We start from the raw sequence: 15,208 nt of genomic DNA on the forward strand, positions 1-15,208 counted from the left end.
ATTCGGTCCATACGTGCTCCAAGCACAGGGTGAGGCAGCTCCAGGAAGCAGCTAAAAAGGAGGGGTGAGTCGTGACCCCTGCACCAGGAGGGAGGCGCCAGCGTTCCCACGCTCCAAGGAGCACCTGTGGGCTTGGGGGTCCACACTCTGTCCTGATGGGCCTCACGGGGCGTCTCCCGCCCCTACAGCTGCCTGCTCCCTGCAAACTGGAATCTAAGTCCTGCCACCAAGCGGCTCCAACCCCAAGTCTCCCCAGTGTTGAAAGTGCTGGGATTTAGGTCACCAGCTATGACTTTTCTGAACAAGCTTCTTGAATAAGAAACAGCAATTCTGAGAACCAAGCCGTCGCAAAGCAGTGTGGACCCTGAAGTGACCCTAGAATTGAGGGGCCATCAGGCAGCGGTCACGGCGGATCTCTGCCCTGCCCGCGGCCTCCTGGACGCAGCAGAGGCTCTCCCAGTCCTCCGGTCCTTCTGGAACTAAGCCAAGGAGGCGCTTGGGTCTCTGACTGACGGATGTCAGGAGGAGCTGGGCAGGGATGTGGCGGTCCCGCAAATAACCTCAAGTGGCTCTGACACCACCCCCCCAATGGAATCTCCCAAGCCAGGCCAGCTGTGCGGCGGGAAACGCGCCGGCGGAGCCATAATGCGGTGCTCCTGGCACTGTGCGGATGCCCACCACATCCCCCAGCCTCTGCCCACAGCAGGGGAGTGGTCCAGGCAGAGGCTGCACCAGTCTGGCTGCCCAGCCAGTTCAGAGGGCCCAAGGGGCATGGTGGCGGGGCCCCTGCACGGTTCAGGGGCTGGGAGAGCAGCCGCTTATTGAGACCATCCGGGAAGAGGAGAAAGGCAGGCGGGAAAGAGGTGGGGCCCAACGTCAGCAGGTCAAAGGCATCCTCGTCCTGCCCCAACTCTCAGGAGCACTTTTCCATGGAACTTTCCAGAATTTACACTACAGCAACAGAAAGGAGCCCCCTGGGGCAAGATGACACACCAATCCAGGGCTGCGCAGAGTGTTTGTGAGCCAGTTCAGTACAGTGACCGTCCTTTGTATGGGGACGGGGCAGTGCTGGCACCTTAGTCACTGAGAGGGGACGGAGGTGGAAGCCCCTTCCTCCAGGAAGGGGCTGACCCTGGACGGGGGACATGTGCCTCCATGTCCTGGGGGCGGGGGGCTGTCCCCTCCAGCTGTTTGAGGACAGATGGGAAGGGCAGGTCAGCCGCAAGGGGCTGGAGAACATGAATGCACATGCCAGAGGGTGGAGGGCAGGAGGCTGGGGAGTTCTCGTCACCCTGGAGGCGTGGGATGGCACTGGGAGGGCAGGGGGCACTGGGAGGGCAGGGCAGGGGGCACAGGGAGGGCAGGGGTGGAGGGCACCAGGAGGGCAGGGCGGGGGGCACTGGGAGAGCAAGCGCAGCCTGGGCAGGGGGCTGCAGAAGGACGAGCCAGGGTCACACACCCCCTCCCCTTCCCCACATCACCTGTGGCCGGAGCAGATAGGTGCTGCGGCTGGCACTCACCTGGGCAGACCACAGCCACCACGCCCTGGTCTCCGGGACCCAGCCCTGGTCTCCCCAACCCCGTTGGCTCTGAGCCCCACCAACAGTGATCAGTACAAGAAGGAGCACACACCCGAGAGCCCAGAGCTGATGCTGCACGTGGAGATGGTACAGCCCCGCCTCGCTGCTTACAGTGGGGTTCCCTTGATTAGAGCCCAAGTGCCCAGCAGAGGGAGTGAGGGAGGCCGGAGGACAGAGCCAGGCCCAGCTGCCCTGGTGGCCAGCGAGGGGCGCTGTGGGCGTGCAGAGCAGAAGCAATTAAGTCAGAAACCACAAGCTCCGAGAAAGAACCAAGAAAACCCACTTTAAGAGCCCCAGGCGGGACTCGGAGGTCCAAGAAGGCCTGGAGCGCAGAGCAGACATGACCTCGACAGACCCTCGGGCTCCTGCCCAGCCCCCCAGCCACCTCGGCTGCGCCAGAGCCAGAGAGAGTACAGAGTGACCAGCCCGGAAACCCACAGCCACTTACTAACTAGTGAGGCCGCTCAGAATCTGGCCACTTCCACATCCGCACTGCAAGGAAACACAAGGACTCGTTGGAGGGTGTGGAGGGAGCCGCGGGCCACTGGGGATGGGTGGGCGTCTGGGAGTTTGCATGAGAAGGGAGAGCGCCAGGGGGCCGGTGCCTACTGCCAGGGGGAAACCTAGCACCCCAGTTTCGTGGCACCAGACGCAGGGCAGAGAGTGGAGTGTCCAGCCCCGTTGCAGGGGTCTCAGCACTAAGGGACATGCCCCAGCAAGCAGGGGGTCCCAGCTCCCTCCTGGACCAGGCTCCGAGGGGCTTACTCTGTCCCCAGGGTGGTGGACCACCCTGGGAAAGCAGAAGGCCACCAGGGGTGCCCAAACAGAGTGGGTGGAAAAAACAGCCACCATGCCACACACAACGGGGCTGGCACATCTGCAAGCCCAGGTAATTCCACAAACCGCTCCACCCAGGCCCCCGGGGCTCCATACAGCCCTGACAGCAGGGAACTGGAAGGAGGCGCCAAACCCAGCTCGATGCAATAAATAAAACTTTTATTCAAACAAGTGACTGCAGTACAGGGCACAATTCAGATTTTTAAAAAAAAAAAAAAAGGAGAAAGGAAAAATATTTTCAGCACTTTACATCTTCATACAAGTTTTGCTGCTTTGTGTCTACATTCATCCATTGATCGTGGAATCCCCTGGATTTAAAATCTTTTAGCAAAATGAGAACACCAACGCGGTTCTTTCTACACAGGTCCATGTTCGGCTTTGACTTCTCTTGAAAACGGGATCTGTCTGCGTCTTGCTCTACTTCTCTTTCACAAACGCTCCTGGCCGCAGCCAGGTCCACGGATGGGCGGGTGGGCGGGATTGTTAAATCTCGCCAGAAAAGTGGGGGCCACAGGGTCCCTGCCAGCTCCCACCGGCCGGAAGGGCTCAGCCGGGCAGTGGCCCGCTCACGTCCCAGAATTCAGTGGGTGAAGAAACAATATCTGTACCCACCAAGCGCCGTGCGTGTGTTTCTAAAGTCACTGAGACATACAAAGAAGACCAGAGCGCTTAGCAAGGACCCGGGCAGCGCCTGTCAGGTCGCCCCCAGCCAGAGGCACAGGGGCGGGTGGGGTGCGGCCATGCCCACACCACCCTCCCAGGCCAGCCTTGCCTGCTGGGCACGCCCCATCCCGGGAAGGCAGGGTGTCCGCGACGTGCGCCAAGGCTGGTTAGAGAAATGATTTCCAAAAAGTGGGGGAGGCGAGGGTCTCGGGAGGTCTTTGGAATGTCCGTGTGCGGCCGGGCAGCGCCTGCTGCGAGCCCCCGCCCCTCGCGCCAGTGCGCCGCGTGAGGTAGGGAGACCCTGCGGGAGGGCGCCTAGGTCCACCTGCGGGCCGCGCCCTCGGGAGGCGGCAGGACGCCGGGCCCTGCCGGGCGGGGGCTCCCTCACTGGGCACGGTGGCTCCTCAGGGGCCCCGGTGGCGGCGTGAGCCCTTGGTGCTGCCAGCCCCTCGGTGCTGCCCCGGGCAGGCTGGGCGGGCGGCCCCGGAGTCCGAGCTCCAGCCCTGTCCCGCCAGCCGCCCGCGCCGGGAGGGTCAGACGCAAAGATAACAGTACGTACACCGGAGGCCATGCACATCGGTTTTGTTTTTCAGGAAAAAAAAAGTCCTTTTCCTGTTTTTCATCTTTTTTTTTTTTTTTAAAGATTTTTGTTTTCTTCAAACTTTAAACCTGGCTCGCAGCGAGCCTTAAAAAAGGGGGAGTGCATTGTGGACACTGCGGAGCGCCGGGCAGGTGGGGGCCCATCGCGGTGTCTGCTGGGGGGGCTGCGGACACACTTGTGGGGGGAGCATGGGGGTGGAGCAGCACCATGGATCCTGGGATCACAGAGTCGGGTCACAACTGAGGGGCGGGCGGGCGATGGGAGAGAGAACAACCCAGAACACACCAACGAGAGCGGGGAGGAGACCGATGGCAGCCACACAGGTCAGGGGCCGGGGGTGGGGGGCAGAGCGTGAGGAGGAGGAGCGGGAGGGGGAGGCGGTGGCAAGCTCTCCAGAGCAGTGGCTGCGCGTGGTCTGCGTCCTCACACTGTGGACACCAGCGTACCACTGCCGCTGTGGACAAAGCACAGGAGAGCTGCCAGCCCCGGGCGGCGGGCACCTGGCCTCTCCGCAGCATCCCTGTCAGCAGCTCTGAGGGCCACAGGACGCCCGGCCCTCGGCGGAGAAGGGAGAAGCCCGGAGCCAGCACAGGGCCGAGCCCAGGGAGACCAGGCGGAGCCCCCAGCCCGGCCTTGGGGGGCTCTAGGGGCACACGGCCCATCCTGGGAGGGGGCACTCCCCATCTTGTCCCGCTGGGTCGGGTGAGGTGGCACAGAGGACAAGAGAGAACAGAGCAGAGACCAGGGGAGGCGGGTAGGGGGCAGGGACCAGGCTGGGCACCCTGCAGGAGTGGCCTGTGCTCACCCAGGTGAGCCCACCCAGATGAGCCCACACAGGTGTCCCAGTGAAAGGCAACCATTCTTCACTCAGCCAGACCCTGACACACCTCGGTGTCGGTCACCTGCCCTTGACCTTCAGAGGGGCTGAGGGAGTTTAGGCCCAGGGCATGCGGAGCCAGCTCTGAGGGAGAGCAGACACAGCAGCTGAGCTGGAGTTGCACCTGAGCCCCACTGGCCTCGGACAGCCCAGGCGTAGACTCCACAGAGCGGCCTGGCAGTCCCCAGGGAGGGCCTGCCCCACCTAGCCCCAGATGAGCCGCTCTGCGGCCACCCACGCGCCCAGGACAAGTCCAGAAACCTCTTACCTGCTCACAGACCGCGCACCGTAGTCGTCAAGGCCCTGGGGAACAAAGCAGAAGCAGATCAGGGCCTGGTCCTCGGAGCCCCGCTGGTGCTGGACGGCTCGACCCCATGAGGCCCATGAGGCTGCTCTGGTGGGTGGGGCCTTCTGACCGCCCCATCCCAGGGCCTGAGCAGGGCTGTGAGCAGCAGGCGCCCACGCAGCACTGGGGCTGCAGGAAGCCCCCAACTCTCGGGGAGCCTGATCCTCCCCACGCTCAGGCCCGTGGCGCCTACCCCAACATGGGCACCCAGGGAGGGCATAGAGCAAGCTGCAGCAGACCCACAGCTGGGGGGTCCACAGAGTCCCTGGGGCACCAGGCAGCGAGCACCCGAGGTGGGCAGAGAGCAGGCTGCGGCACACCCACAGCTGGGGTCCACAGAGGGCCCGGTGGCACCAGGCAGCGAGCCCCCGAGGTGGCTGTGAGCCTCCCAGACCTGCACCATCACTCAGCCCCTAAAGCCACAGACCCGGACCCCACCCAGCAGAAGCCCACAGGTGGGGCTGCTGGGAGAGGGCAGCACCTGGGGGAGGTGCCCACCTGAGAGAAGTGCTCACCTGGGGAAGGGCTCATCTGGGGAGGGAAGGGGCTCAGCTGGGAGATGGTGGACACCTGGGGGGAGGTGCCCACCTGAGAGAAGGCGGGCACAGCCACGCTGTAGGGCCTCTGCTTGAAGGTGCCGGCTGTCTGGGCCGGGAAGGCTCGGGAGGACGTGCCATAGTCAGGTGGCGGGAGGGCCAGGTCCTCCTTGTCCAGCAGGTTGCCCGTGCTGCTGCTCTTCCCCTGCTGGAGGCTGTGGCGGCCGAGGGCAGGCTGGGGTCAGCGGGGGTCAGCAAGGCCCCACCACCAGCAGCCCAGTCTGACCTCCCTGAGGCCTCCCCCTGTGCCCAGCCCTTCACAGAGTGCAGGAAGGGGCTGTGCCCAGCTGCTGGGGGTGCAGTCACGTGGACCTCCGGGGGCTAGTCCTGCCACCCAGCCAAACCTGGTCTGCCTCCCTCCACCCGGGCACGAAGGCGCTTCTGTAGAAACCTCCAGAAAACGCTAAGCCTCAGTGCCTTGTCTGTGAAGCTTTGAGTTCTACAGGGAGCTCCCCACTCTCTCAGCCTGTCCTCCACCCCCAAACAGGCCAGCAAGAGGCCACCTCACACAGCTCCACGGCTGGTCCCAGCCCTCCGGGACCCTTGGACCCCTCCTCGTGGGGCGCCTCCTGATGCCGCAGCCCCTACACCCATCCCATCTGACTGGCCCCTGTGGAAGCCCACCCCGGCTCACTGTGCCCCGAGGCAGCCCATCCACAGGGCCCAAGCCCCCACCACAGCCCCTCTACCAGCCGGGGCCACCACTGGGGATGGGCCGCTGCTCACCTCATATGCAACCTGTCGCTGACATCGCTGTCCAGGACTCGGGTGTAGGAGAAGGGGAACCAGCCCCGCCTGGAAGAGAAGCCCCCCTCAGGTAAGAGGGGCCCAGCTCAGCTCCAGAGGCCTCTCCCCAGCCCTCACTGGGGGCCCTGGGCTCCAAGGTGGGGACACCTGCCATTCGGCTCCAAGTCCACCAGCTCCCCCCGAGCTGCGCCCTCTGTGTGTGGAGGAGAGATGCATCATGGAGGCCAGGGGACCCCACCCATACCCTGCCTGCACCTCCGGCCCAAGGGAGGGAGAGGTGGCTCTGGCCTTCTCTGCCCTGGAGGACTCCAGCAGTGACTGGAGAGACCTGCCTTCTCGTGAGGCTGGCAGAGCCAGGCCTGGGGCTGGGAGAGGGACCCTGGTGCTGTGCTGGGGGTCTGCTTCTTGCACAAGGCTGGCCCCTCACCACACAGACCCGCAGGCCACTCTGGCCTTTGGCCCCACAACCCCAGGCCCTGTCTCGGAAGAGCGGCAAGGGCAGCATCCAGGAACAGGGTGCACCACGGGCATCCCTGCCCTGCGGGGTCCCCCAGCTCAGTGGCACCCTGCCCAGCAGCAAAGTTCGGCCCCTGTCCTCTTGCTGGACAAGACAGGCAAAAATGTTAAGGCGGTTTTGCTGCAAGAGGAGCAAAAACAGTGGCATGGGAAGGCAGCCAGGGAGTGGGTGCTGTGGGTGGCCCCGGCCCCCAGCACCCACGCCGAGCAACTGCTGTTGCGACAACTCTGGCAACAGGTTTGCATTAAGCCGTGAAGGTGCGGCCTTCTGATGCTATAGAGCACCTTCCTTCTCGAAGTCAAACCCGAGGCTGATCCGACACTCAGGAGAGCCACGTGGGCAGAAGAAAGGTTTTGGAGCAAAAACCAGATGGGAGTACCAGCTCTGCCGTTCACCACCCGGGCGGCCTCCTGCACCTCGACTTCTCTACCAGCAAGATGGGCCAACGCCCGCTTTACCAAAAACCAAACCCGCTGCCGTCGAGTTGATTCCAACTCATAGCAATTCTATAGGACAGAGCAGAACTGCCCCATAGCTTCCAAGGAGCGGCTGGTGGATTCAAACTGCTCACCTTTTGGTTAGCAGCTGTAGCACTGAACCATATGCCACCAGGGTCTCCACGCCCACTTTACAAAGGGTTAAATGAGACAACAAAGAACTCTGGTGACACAGACCACGCTCACCCCAGGCTCCTAACCATGGTAGCCCAGAGCATGGGCTCTGGCACTGGTCTCGGTAGTTCCATCTGTGAAATGGACTGGTGACAGCACTGACCTCAGGTGGAGCAGGAGGTGATGCAGGTGATGGGCGGGGGGCTCCAGGAGCTAGCATCGTCTAGGGGCCCTGGGGGCTGTGGGCGTGTGGCGGTAACTGAGATCGTAAGTCAACAGCTGGCGTTTATACCACTGACACCCGGGTAACCACATGCCCACCTACAAGTACCTGCTGTGTATGTTAAGATGCACGTGCAAGGGGGACCTGTGCCCTGTGCCTGAGTGACGTGGACGATGACGGAGTGACGTGGAGGTCCACGTGCTTGTGAGAACCCTGTGTCTGTAACGTGCGTCTGTACTGCTCAGTCGGCTAACGCGAGAACACCTCACAGCTAATTGTTGATAGTCGCTGTAGCGATCTTCTGTAAGGAGTCCCTGGTGGTGCAAATGGTTAATGTGCTCGGTTGCTAACCAAAAGGCTGGAGGTTCGAATCCACCAAGAGGTGCCTTAGAAGAAGGGCCGGGTGATCTACTTCCAAAAATCATCCATTGAAAACCCTGTGGAGCACAGTTCTACTCTGACACCCATGAGGTCACTATCAGTCAGAGTCGACTTGACGGCACCTGGCTGGGATCATCTATAAAGTCCCCGGGAACACGGAATCTGAGACCACCGAACCACCCCCACTCGACCTCGGCGGGGGATTTTTGCCACTCTGCAAGTGACTGCAAAGTGCTCTGAGTATTTTGAGCAAATGAGTGAGCTCGTGTATATGGGATCGTCCAATGAGGACTGGCCATTCCTGCATAATTCATCCAGAAAAAGAGCCCAAAGCAGCCTGGATATCTGAGGGCCACAGATGGAGGAGGCCGCCTACGGAGACTGCGCCCCACGCGCCCGCTCTCGACTCTCGCCCCCACCCTGCCGCGCCCCACGCGCACTCACATCTTGGTCTTCTCGCTCTCGCCATAGTGCCAGCCGTCGCGGGCCTCAGGCACCAGCAGGGTGATGAGGTCGCCCTCCTTGAAGCTGAGCAGGGTGCTGTTGTCCCCGGCAGCGTGGGAGAAGATGGCCTTCACACGCATGCGTCCGTTGCGCTCCAGGCCAGCTGCCATGGAGCTCGAGCGGGGCAGGGTCTTGTTCTCAGCTGCCAGGATGACAGGGCAGGTGATCAAGGACTTGGCCCCCAGGAGGCACAGGCGACAGCCCAGGGCGGGGAACAGGGGCATAGCCACCATGTTAGCACTGCGGCCAAGTAGCCCACTAGGAGGATGGAAATGCTGGGCGCGCTGGCAGGCTGGTGCGCAGCTGAGGGCTTGGGCCTGGGACGAGCAGGCCCCCTGCACCCGGCCTTTGCACGGCCTGGGAATCAGATTCTCGAGAAATCTGGCTCTGGTGACGTGAGTCCAGCCCAGACCTGCTACAAATGAGCTTGGGGGGGTTCTCTGCGTGGGAGGCAGGAGTGTGCCCAGAGCGTGCCCCAGGGGGCCTGGAGGTGGCTGCTCTGTCCCTCCCCCGACCAGGCCCTGGACGGGCCCTGGCACATCCCTCCTGACACCACCATCTACTCCCAGCACTGACTCAGTGGCCACCGCCAGCACCCGGCCTCACTGCAGTGGCTTCACGCTCACAGCTTCCACCGCGCCCCAGGGGCTTACGGGAAGGACAGAGCCAGAGAGCGCCTGTGGGTACAGCATGCACACCTCCAGTGGGCCCACGGAGCGGTGCATGCGTGCATACACACACACACATACATGTGTGCACAGGCATGCACACACGCATGTACCCACACACATCTGCACACACACCAGCACACATACAGGCACACAATTATCATACATGTACACACACCAGCACAGGCAAGGGCGTGCACATGCTCGCCCAAGCACACACAGCACACAAATACATGCACCCACGCATAAGCACATGCACACACAATCACCCCCACATACACCAACAGGCACACATGCACACACATGCTTGCACACATGCACACACGTACATGCATCCATGCATGTGCACTTCCACACATGCAGTCATCCACACATCCCAACACACGCACACTCGTGAGCCTCAGGTCTCCCAGGCCTCCCCTCAGAAGTCCAGGCACGCTGTGGGGTGCCTCCAGAGCCCTTACTGGTGGCATAGCTGTTTTTCGGGGCCACGCTCTTGCGCACAGGCAGGGTATTGGAGTACGAGTCGCTCAGCTTGCTCTGAGACTGCGGAGGAGACAGGGACTTGGGCTGGGCAGCCTTGCGGTCAGACCAGGGGTTGTAGTCCTCGCTGTCTGGGGCTGAGATGCCGTTCATGACGGGTGCACCATCCTGGGCCGACATCCGCTGCGGAGGAGAAGGCAGGTGGGGTTGCTGGGGACCTACCCTGGGCCAGCCCTTCAGCCCTCAGCAGTGGGGGCACCTGGCTCGGCCCCCTTGGAGCCTCCACCCCCGAGGCTCTCCGAGGTTGAGTACTCACCCCCACAAAAGGGGCCAGCTCTGGGGGCACGGGCAGGGGCTTGGCCCCTGGGATGGGGTCTGAGATGACCAGGTTGGACTTGGAGGCCGACAGAGCGCCGGGCAGGACGGCGCCGTTGCTGCTGGTCATCTGCTGCATCAGCTGGACGGCGCGGTCTGGGATCTTGTTGGGGTCCGCGCAGGCCTGTTGCCACAGCGGCAGCTTCTGAGCCAGCAGCTCCTTGCCCTACGGGGGAGGAAGAGGCAGATGGGGGTCAGGGCACAGCTGTGGCTCCTCGGCCCCAGTGCCACCATGCTCCCAAGGAATGGCCCCAGCCAGCCTGGGGGACTGGAGGGGCGAGGGGCCTGCTGCCGCCCCGCTGAGCACTCTCCCCTTGGACGCAGATGGCCAGCCCCCGCGTGGCACAGGGTGGCCCCTGAAAAGCCAGACCCCCCCCCGACGGTGGGATGCTGAGAGAGCGCCTGGCTGGGGCCAGGGCTGGTTTTTACCAGGTGGGTGCCATTGGGTGAGGCGGGCCACCTGTGAGCCCAAGTCCCAACCCACTAAGGGTGGCTAGCCCCCCTCCCACAGCCAGGAAAGGGCCTGGGAGCTGCTACAAGCAGTGCCGTCGGGGCGGGGGGGCCATGGCAGGAGAGAGAGGCGGCCTGTGGGGAAGGGAGAGAGCGGCGAGCAGGCCTCACCTCGGTCGGGCCAGCTGCCAGGGGTGCAGGGAGGCGGAACCCGTCTGGCATTGCTCAGGCACTCTGATAACTGCTACCTGCTCCCAGGGCCCTGAGAACCACAGGGCTCCACAGCACTAGCGGGCCAGCCCCTTCCCCTCGGGTCTGCATGACGGCCTGGCCCCGGGACCCAGATGAGCAGGCTGACAGAGGATGAGGGCCTGGGACTCAGGGGAGGGAGGATGTCGGAGCAGAACCACCTCCTGCCCGCTCGGGACACAAGGGGCCAGAAGTGGTCCAGAGCCATCCCGGCCTCACCCTTGACACCCTGCAGGGTGCCTCAGCGTGGGCCCGGATCCAAGTCCTGGGCCCTGCTGGGGGGCCGAGCTGCTGGTTGAAGTGCTAGGAGAGTCCTGCCCCCCTCGGGTCCCCAGCACAGGGGCTTGTCCAGGTAGGTTCCTGTGTGAGCCTGCTCTGGTGTGGCTGGCAGGAGGGCTGGGTGCTCTCATCTAGTCCAGCCCCACAATCTGCCCCTCCCCGGCTTCCCACAGCGGGCGAGCGGGAGCTTTTCTGCATTTCACTCGGGCTCTGCAGCTGCGGCCACTGCCATGGGGCCCATCCACCACTAGAGGGTGCCACCACCTCGTGGAGCCTTCCAGAGTCTGCAGGCCACACCCCCGCTCGCTCGCTCCCTGCTGCGAACACCACATCTTGCAGCAAAGATGTGGGCTGCAGGTGCAGCGGGAGGCCGGCCGTGTTCCCACACCTGCCCCACCCTGATGCCGGGACGCCTACAGCCAACTCTCCCAGCACGCGGCTGCCAAGCACCGCGGGACAGGACCCAGCTCAAGGTGTGGCCCACCCTGAAGGGGACACACGCCCTCACACACATGCTATGCGCTGGTGGGGCCCCAAGAGCAGGACAGTACCCCCAGGGCTGCGGCGGCAGAGCAGGGGCTCCAGTGTATGTGTGTGCCCGCATGCGTCTGCACCCGTGTGCATGTGCCTGCACTTGTGTCAATACATGTGCACACATGTGTGCCTGCACATGTGTGCCTGCACCTGTGTTCACGTCTGCATAGGCACACATGTCAATGTGTGCATGTGTGCATCTGCACCCATACGCATGCGCACTTGTGTATGTCTGCAAGTGTGTGCGTCTGCATATGTGCACCTGTGTGTACACCAGTGTACATGTATGTCTACACGTGTTCATGCATGTGTGTGTGTGCACGCAGGGAGGACAAGTGTTGGTGTGTTCCCTGATGACCGGTAGAACCCTTTAAGTTAACAAGGATGTGGACTAGGGCCCTCCCTGGCCAGTCTGGCTGCCTCACACCTGCCACGCTCCTGGAATTTTACAGGGACTGAACCTGTTCTGCCCAGTGGCCGGCAGGACCCACTGTTACAAGAAGTCTGTGTCCTCTGCTCTCGCTGCCCCTGGGGGCTCTGTTGGATGACTCCCCCCCACCGCCCACAGAGAGGCAGCCCTCTACAAGGGGTACCCTCCCGGGAGGCCTCTGCTGCTGACCAGGGCCTGGGCCTTTATACCCCAGCTCCTCCCAAGAAGCCTCCTGGCCAGCCTGGGTTCTGTGTCGCAGGAGCTCTCAGACTGGGGGATCCAGAGGGAAACACACGGTTCCAGGAGCCATGATGGCAGGCTGTGTCCTGGGGCACGGCCTCAGTGCCAGGGGCAGGAAGGCTGCCAGGGGCCAGGCAGGGAGCAGGGCTGAGCCAGGCAGAGGGCGCTGGTGGTACCATCGAGCCCCTAGAGCCCACCTCAGGACCTGAAGCAGCTCAGGGGTGCAGACAGCAGGTGGGGGAGCGTGACAGGGAGGCCCCAGTCACGCAGGGCTGGGGAGAGATTCCGGACAATGATGTGACTGGTCTCTGGAGCCAGGTGGGGAGGGGCTGGGTGACCACCCAGAGGTGGGGAGCAGGGGAAGGGGCTGGGGTGACCACCTAGAGGTGGGGAGCAGGGGGCAGGGGCTGGGGTGACCACCCAGAGATGGGGAGCAGGGGGAGGGGTTGGGGCCTTGAAGACAGGGAAGCTGGTGGCGGGCAAGGCCTGGTGGCCGCCCAGGGCCCAGGGTCAGGCCAAGACTAGTCGGGGACACTCCCTCCTAGGGCTCGGGGACTTGGGGGCAGCGGCGTCTTCCCTGTCTTGGGATGACTAGGTGTGGGCTAGGGGCCCTCTGCACAGCAGGCAGCAGAGCCAGGATCCGGCAGCCACCCCGCAGGACTTCAGACTGAGGAGGAAAGAACTGGGGAGCCCCAGGGAGGGTAACGTCGGCAGGAGGCCAGGTGGGACCCTGCACCCCATCAAGCAGCGCTGCCGTGTTGCAGCTTGAAATGCGTCCAGCTTGTGGCCACCTCCCCGGCCTGCCATCGGCCTGGCCCTCACCAGGACCAGGCTGGAGGGGCCCAAAACCCGCCCCCTGGACACTCGCGGTGGGATGTCGGTACCACCCTCCTCAAAGGCATCTGGCACTTTGTCATGAAGAGTCTTAAATGTGTCGATGCCCTTTGACCTAGAAATTCTCCATCTAGGAGTCTATCCCCGAGGAAACCCGAAATGCCGGCCAAGGTTCCTGTATGGAGGCATTCAGCTGAGTCCACGGTGCACCCCCAGCTGTGTTCCCGGGCCCAGCTTGCTTGTGCGGCTCCGCTCACCTTGGAGTGGTAGGCGGCAGAGTTCTTGGCCACGGCGCACTGCTTCTCCACCAGGAAGCAGAACCGCCGCCGCTCCTCGGTCAGGGCTGTCTTGTAGCCGTCGGACACGTAGTTCTCCAGCTCCCCCTGCTTGTTGCTGATGGCGTCAATGTACTGGCGGGGGGGAGTGGGCGGGGGAGAGAGGGGGTGATAAGCCAGAGGCAGAACATGGGTTTGCATCCAGTTCCAGGCAGCCCCACAGTGCACTTAATCCTGTTATGGATAGAACTGTGTCTCCCAAAAAGTGATGTGGAAGTCCCAACCCCTGTAAACATGACCCTATTTGGCAACAGGGTTTCCTTTGGTTAAGTTAATGAAGTCATCCGGAGTACGGTGGGTCCTAACCCTAATCCCTCCTGAGAGGTGTCTTGGGAAAGGACCAGAACACACAGACACGGGGAAGACAGATGCCAGGGGGCAACCGAGAGGCACATCTCTAAACCCAGCAACACCAAGGACTGCGGGCTGTCACGTCACTGCCATCCTGGGTTTCCGACCCTCAGCTGACCAAGCCCCTAGGCCCAACTACCAATTCCCGAAAATCCCGGGACCAAGGGCTCTGTTAGAAATGCACAAGGATACCACCAGCAAACCCACAGCCCACGAGCGCCCGACGGGCCCCCCAGGACGAGTGCCCCAGTGAGCAGGCTGCGGGAGGAAGATGAGAAGGGGTCGGGGTCACAGAGCTGTGGAGATGTCAGCGCCGCCCGGGCAGGTGGGCCACTGGTTCTGCCGGTTCTGCACCATGTGACTGCAAGGCCCGGGCAGCACACTTTCTGGTCCCACTGGTGGTGGGCTTGGCCGTGGGACTCGTGCGCTTTGGCCAATAGGGTGCGGGCGGAAGTGACAGCGTGCTGGCTGCAAGCCTCAAGGGACGCCTGTGTCCCACGGCCCCCTCTGCCCAGGTGCCAGAATGAGTGTGCAGCGTGTAGCCATGGTGTGCGGCCGTCACGGGCAGCCTGCAGGCTAGGGAGAAGTGCTGGCTGATGAGGCCACTGTGGCTTGGTGGCCGCTGTGATGGAGCAGCACTGGGCGTGAGCTGCCCCGGCACCGGGCTTGGGCCCCGACTCCAACAAACGGGAAGAGAAGCTACAGGGAGCCATGGCTCTCAGAAGTGTGGACCCACACCACGGGGCTCGGGAGGGGCCAGGGCCCGGGGACCAGAGTGGGGGCCACCCTCTGCGTAGGTGGCGGGTTATTCTCTGATTCTGGAGGCTGAAAAGTTCCCATCACAGAGGCTGACGAGATGCTGGGGGCAGGGGCCTGGGCAGATGTGGGGGCAGATGCCCAGACCCCTCCTCTGTATGTCTGTCTGGGTGACGCGGGGGCTCCTGGGGCTGCAGAACCCAGACACATGGGCGGCTTCTGCAGGGAGCAGTCTCTAGACTGACAGGAAGATCTTTCTAGATCCCCACCTTCTGGGCTTGGCTCTCCCCCTGCGCCCACCCCGCCCAGTCTGAGCCCGTCGGTCCTCGCTGGAGCTGACTATCCGTCCTTGGTGCGGACCTCAGGCTTCACGGACCCGGCAGAGCAGCCCTGCAGACCCGGCACCTCTTGGTGCAGCCATCCCCCAGCAGGGGGCAGGCGCGGTCTCCCTGACTGAAGCCTTCTCCGAGGCTGACTCAGCGTGGGTGGGCGGGCTGCTCCCGGGGGCGGTGACCAAGCATCAGAGCTGACTGTTCCCTCGCTGCCTCCAGCGCAGCGCCCACCTGGCCCTTCAGAGAGCTGGGGGCCCCTCGGAGAGCTGGGGGACCGGTTGGGATGGGGACCCAGCACCATCAGCAGGGCCCAGCTCCGCAGGCCAGCCATTCTCAGTAGCCACACTGTACCCCACTGTCACCAGACCCCAGCGCCCCGTTGCTTCTACCCTCACAGAACCCCCGCCTC

At 63.2% G+C, this 15,208-nt stretch overlaps 1 protein-coding gene across 3 annotated transcripts in view; it reads right to left on the reverse strand.

Moving 5' to 3' along the window:
• BAIAP2 (BAR/IMD domain containing adaptor protein 2) overlaps window positions 1–15,208 on the reverse strand; it is a 57,178-nt gene that overhangs the window by 2,692 nt on the left and 39,278 nt on the right. Inside the window, exons 6-13 of one of the 3 annotated variants that reach the window (XM_012554941.1) lie at window positions 13,283–13,435; window positions 9,951–10,175; window positions 9,616–9,817; window positions 8,424–8,625; window positions 6,227–6,295; window positions 5,493–5,655; window positions 4,827–4,861; window positions 2,045–2,072 (exon numbers count right to left, since the gene is read on the reverse strand). In XM_012554941.1, coding sequence (XP_012410395.1) covers window positions 2,045–2,072; window positions 4,827–4,861; window positions 5,493–5,655; window positions 6,227–6,295; window positions 8,424–8,625; window positions 9,616–9,817; window positions 9,951–10,175; window positions 13,283–13,435 — 1,077 coding nt within the window. Of the gene's footprint in view, window positions 1–2,044; window positions 2,073–4,033; window positions 4,136–4,826; window positions 4,862–5,492; window positions 5,656–6,226; window positions 6,296–8,423; window positions 8,626–9,615; window positions 9,818–9,950; window positions 10,176–13,282; window positions 13,436–15,208 lie in introns of those variants that run through there. The other 2 variants (XM_012554940.1, XM_004374096.1) reach the window with 2 other exon arrangements.

The sequence above is a fragment of the Trichechus manatus genome, unplaced genomic scaffold (assembly GCF_000243295.1).
Source record: "Trichechus manatus latirostris isolate Lorelei unplaced genomic scaffold, TriManLat1.0 scaffold00028, whole genome shotgun sequence".
Lineage (NCBI taxonomy): Eukaryota > Metazoa > Chordata > Mammalia > Sirenia > Trichechidae > Trichechus > Trichechus manatus.